The sequence below is a fragment of the Pisolithus orientalis genome, assembly GCF_024613125.1.
Source record: "Pisolithus orientalis strain OTSU chromosome Unknown F5J12scaffold_65, whole genome shotgun sequence".
In the NCBI taxonomy this organism is placed as follows: domain Eukaryota; kingdom Fungi; phylum Basidiomycota; class Agaricomycetes; order Boletales; family Pisolithaceae; genus Pisolithus; species Pisolithus orientalis.
The window spans coordinates 34,465-39,672 of record NW_026260846.1 but is presented as its reverse complement, the minus strand read 5'-3'; the positions used below and the strand labels follow the sequence as shown (position 1 = coordinate 39,672).

Sequence of the window (5,208 nt, the reverse complement as noted above, 5' to 3'; positions counted from 1 at the left end):
AGGTTCATATTTGAACTAGGCATAGAGGATTTTTTAATAATGCTGGATGCATAAAGTTAAATTCCTGGTACAAGTACAACATAGAAAGCTGGTTCCAAATTTGGAATGTCCACATAATGGCAAAATTCAAAGAAAAAAATGCAAGGGTAGGAATCCTGGAGGTCTTATGTTCACACTTCCATGCTGATAAGAACCAGAGGAGCTTACAGGAATCTCAGCAAACCACCAGAGCAATTAAATTATCTGTCTTTTCACATTTCAAGATGCTTTTTGCTGCATAAAATAGAGTGAATGTTTCATGATTGTAGAAGCAATAATGCCTCACACATCTGGTTACCCCTTGCAATATCCACAAGAATAGGACATAAAATCTCAACATCCTCACCATGCTCCTGAAAAGCTGCCTCAATTTGTTGGGTAACTTGAGCTTGGACACCAGATGTTTGATATTCTGTGAATGCTTTTGTCACATCCTTCTGCAAATCACTCCTCCCATTCTTGACCTGCAACAAAAAGTATAAGTATTCAAACACAAGTATAGAGCCTGCAATCTTCAGCTATGTTATTAAAACAAGAAAAATGTATTTACCAACACCATGTTCTGCAATAAATTGCATTGAAGATCCCCTTAAGGTGGAAAATTTTGGCATTGTAATGAATGGCAGTGGATGAGCAATGGTGGACTATAACATTTCAAATCATGTAATGGTCCTCTGATGGACAAGCCAGGAAGAGGGGGAACTTATAACCTGGTGAATATATCATGGACAGGATCCAATGTGGGTGAGAAGTGGTGGCACAAACCAACTGTAATCCTTGTTGGTGTCATGGGATACTGAATTAAGATGAAATTTTCATAAATTCTGAGTAAAATATGTTTGAAGTTGCCAATAGTGTAAAAGAGTCATAGTTACTGACATTCTGCAGAGGATATAAAGCTGAGAGTGACATTTCATAGAGGTATGCACCTACATCCTTGAAAGGTGTTATTAAGCAAACACTCAAATATAGTCATCAAGTATCCTACCATCTATTCAACATCAACATCCCACTCAACAAGCACAATGCACAAGACTCACTTCCTAATATCCAAAGTATAACAGGGTGGCAAGTAAGTTCAGCAGCAGGTATCAACATGGTCAGCAAACATCTACCACTACCTGCCATGATCACACTCACAAGCTATGACCCCAAGTAGCAGGGATCAAGGTCAGACTCAACATGCAACAACCTGCCTTGACCCCACTTACATGCTTCAAACCCCAAGTCCAGCAGCATGACAGTGAATTATTATCACCATGCATCCACCACCTGCCATGATTCCTGGAAACTCACAAGCTGAGTCCAAGTCCAACAGGGCACCAGTGAATGAAGTCAGCATGCATCTACTGCCACTTGCAGTCACTCCACTCACTCCCTATGAAACCAAGTCCAACAGGGTGGTATTGGACATGGTCAGCAAGCATCCCCACCTCCAATATGACTACACTCACATCCTATGAACCCAAACCAACAAGTTGAAGTGATCATCAACACCATCATCCATGACTCTACTCACTGGCTATGAACCCCAAGCCAACAAGGTAGTGGTGGATGCTCAGCCTTATGTGTCTGCCATTACCCACCATAATATCACTCACTCGCTATGAACCCAAGTCCATTGGGGTGCAGTGAATGAGTTCAGCATGCATCCACCATCACCTAGCAAGGCTCCACTCACTTCCTATGAACTCCATACCAACAGGGCCACCACAAGGTCAGTCAGCTCCACCACCATCTGTCATGACTCTACTCACATACTGTGATCCCCAAGTTCACCAAGATGACAGTGAGGACATGATAAACATGCATCCACTACTACCCACCATGACTCTACTCACTTCCTACAAGCCCAAACCAATAGGGCAGTAGTGAATGTGGTTGGCATGCATCTATCACCAGCTTTTATGACTCTACTCACTTCCTATGAGCCCAGGACCAACAGGGTGCAAGTGAACAAGGTCAGCAAGCATCCACCACTACCTACCATGACTCCACCCACATACTATAAACCCATGACCAACAAGGTGGCAGTGTACAAGGTCAGCAAGTATTCACCACCACTTGCCATGACTCCACTCACAAGCTATGAGTCCAAGACCAATGTATGAGGTCAGCATGAATGCACCTCCCCCAGCAATGACTCCACTCACAAACTTTGAACATAATGACCCATGGTCAGCATATGTATGTACATACATCCTCCTCCACCTGTGATGACTCCACTCACTTCCTATGAACCCCAACCAATAGGGTGTGAATATCATCAGAAAGCATCCATCATCTCCACCACTATGACACCACTCACATACTATGAAACAAGCCAGCAGAGTAGAAGCAAACAGGGTCAGTATGGATCCACAACCAACTTTAATAGCTCAACTCACTGGCTATGAATCAAAGTCCAATAGTGCAATGGTCAGCATGTATCACCTGCCATGGTTTTACTCACATTCTATGCACCCACATGATAGTAGTGAACATGACCATCATTCCACCATTTGTTACTTTTGATGGCTCCACTCACCTCCTGTGACACCAAGACCAACAGGGTGGCAATGAATGAAGTCATAAAGCATCCACTGCTACCAACTAAGTCTTCACTCACATCCTATGAACCCAAATTGGCAAGAGACATGATCAGCATACATCCCAAAATACCTGTTCTCATTCCACTTACTTCCTGGAAACCCAAACCAACAGGGTAGTGAAAATTATCATAAAACATCCACCATCATGCCACCACAGCCCTACTAGCATGCACAGCAAATGCTTTGAGTAAGGAAGGGCTGCAAGAGCTCATCATATCAACACAGCAATCTAACCTGGGACTGTGCATTGAATTTGCTATAATGAAGTAAGTGGGGAAGTTTAACACCTAGAGTGTATTGACAGGTGCAAGAACATTGAAGAAGTGGATGGATAAGATGGCTGGCAAGATTATACCAGCTCTCCTGACATCTATGCTCTCAAGATGGTTTCCATTTGTAAGGAACAGCATGTTCTATGAATGAGAGCTCATTATTTAATAGAAAGTTGGTGAAGTGGTGAAAGTTGCTGCTTAACCATGCTAACCATGGTTGCTGTCTTGTTGTTGGCCTTTGCTGATAGTATGTGAGTGGAGTTATGGTGGGTGATTGTAGTGGATGTATGTATGCTGACCATGTTCACTACTGTCCTGTTGGACCATGGGGTCAAAGTTTGTGAGTGAAGTCATGGCAAATGGTGTGGATGCATGCTGACCTTGTTCACTACTAACCCATTGGACTTGGGTTCATAGGATGTGAGTGGTGTCATGGCCAATGGTGATAGGTTCATGTTAACCTCATATGCTGCCACCCTGTTGGATGTTGGCTTATAGCTTGTGAGTGGAGTGATGGCAGGTAGTAGTGAATGCATACTGAGCAAGTTTACTGCCACCCTATTGGACTTGGGTTCATAGCTTGTGAGTGCAGTCTGCATCTTCTTCATCCATTCCTGCAGTGATTTCCTATGTCATCTGACAATCCCAATGTAACATATGTATGGAGTACCTACTACTGAGTGACAAATAGTCATGAGGTGGAAATTCAAGGTTATTCAACCAATTCTTGAGCTTCACAATATAATTGCTCAGAACTTCTTCCATTTCTTTTGCCCTTGTTGCATCATCTACATCAAATCCTTGGTCCTCAAGCTGCTCAAAGACCTCAAGCTCCAAAGAATCTGCCTTTGTTGACAGCAAAATCACAGGAACTGTAGAAACACCAGATTTGTAAACTAAAATAAGTTTATAAAAATATACACACACCATGCCCTGTATCACACTCATCAAAAAACTTTCTTTCAGCAGCTGTAATCATTCTATGACTCTCATTCATTGGAACACAAAACCTAAACCAATCACCAGAATCATGTCAGTTCACTGATAGTGAGGCACTGTGGGACTCATGGTGGTAACCTTACCAAATGGCATGTATTCTCTCATCTAGTTTGGGTGTCCTGGCACGATCCAGCACAAATTTCTTCATCATGTCAAACTGCTTTTCACTTCCAGCCTCAAATCCACATGAGTCATGGAATATAAACTGTGGATGACTCCGAAAGATCAGCTCATCCTCAATGTTATGTTCACCATGCTGGATACATTAAACAGTAAGTTAGATGACAAATGGGAGGTGAACTCACTGCCAGTGAAGCCTGGACTACATTGGCATCCAGCTAGTCATACCCCAGCAGTGTTAATCTCAAGCAAGAATGACAGATCATGCATACCTTCCATCCTTCTCTATTAACAATTTCCGGTTCATCTATAGTGTTACAAACCCTCTGCAAAATTGTTGTTTTACCTGCATTTGCCCTGCCCATAACAAGAATGCGAAAGTGACGAATGCGGTCAACATGTTGTTTAGCTTTCACAGGATCTAGGCAATAGGCAGGCTGGGAAGAGGGAAATTCTGGTTATTAATGTTAGACCTCCATCATCCATCATAGAGACAACACTGCCCATGGGTACTTCTCCAGCACATCCAGGGAGAGAACATGAACTAGTAGATTGGCTCTCCACGCCAGTCATCATAGGAGCAGCGGTGCTTGCACTGTTTGGTAAAGAACCTGGGCACGCCAATTCAGTAGATACGTGACAGAACATGAAAGAATCTGTGCATCTACCTTGAGCGGAGATGGGATCGGGATCATCCACACTGCTGGGGCTAGGCAGAGAACGCGGACAAATGATTCCGAGTGACGTGGCAACACAGACGTCTGCATCGTCTGCTGGTGCGGCTAGTCGAGTAGATTCAGTGCTAGCGAGAGCACTCAGGTCGACTTCTTCGTCGCTCCGAGCCCGAGCAAGCCGCCGCCATAAAGACCATAATGCGCTGAAACATCCAGGAGCCATGGAGAACGAAAAGACAGGTTCTTAGAATTCTCTGGAGAGCAGTAAGTATACTATTCCTTACAGTGCAACCGGCAGCACACAGCAGTTGGCAGTCACAAGAAAGTCACGACCAGTCACGCATGCTGAATATTAGCTAGCAAGGCATTAGAGTAGTATTCGTAGCAGTATGTTCTAATAAATTAGTTCCGTGATGGCATCCGACCTTAATTGCCTTAATGTGAGCTCTGAACCTTGAGGGATGGAGTGGGGTAGCTGAAGTCCACAACCACGACCTCCTGTGCAGGGGTAAG

At 43.8% G+C, this 5,208-nt stretch overlaps 1 protein-coding gene across 1 annotated transcript; it reads right to left on the bottom strand.

Moving 5' to 3' along the window:
* Positions 1–3,468: 3,468 nt before the first annotated feature.
* Positions 3,469–4,995, bottom strand: F5J12DRAFT_915884 (uncharacterized protein). Its single transcript, XM_051749172.1, has 7 exons — positions 4,525–4,995; positions 4,294–4,475; positions 4,207–4,239; positions 3,985–4,157; positions 3,830–3,912; positions 3,577–3,774; positions 3,469–3,516 (listed from the first exon to the last, which is right to left on the bottom strand). The coding sequence occupies exons 1-7, from the start codon at positions 4,916–4,918 to the stop codon at positions 3,476–3,478; spliced, it is 1,104 nt and encodes a 367-aa protein (XP_051594936.1). The 5' UTR covers positions 4,919–4,995; the 3' UTR covers positions 3,469–3,475.
* Positions 4,996–5,208: the final 213 nt, after the last annotated feature.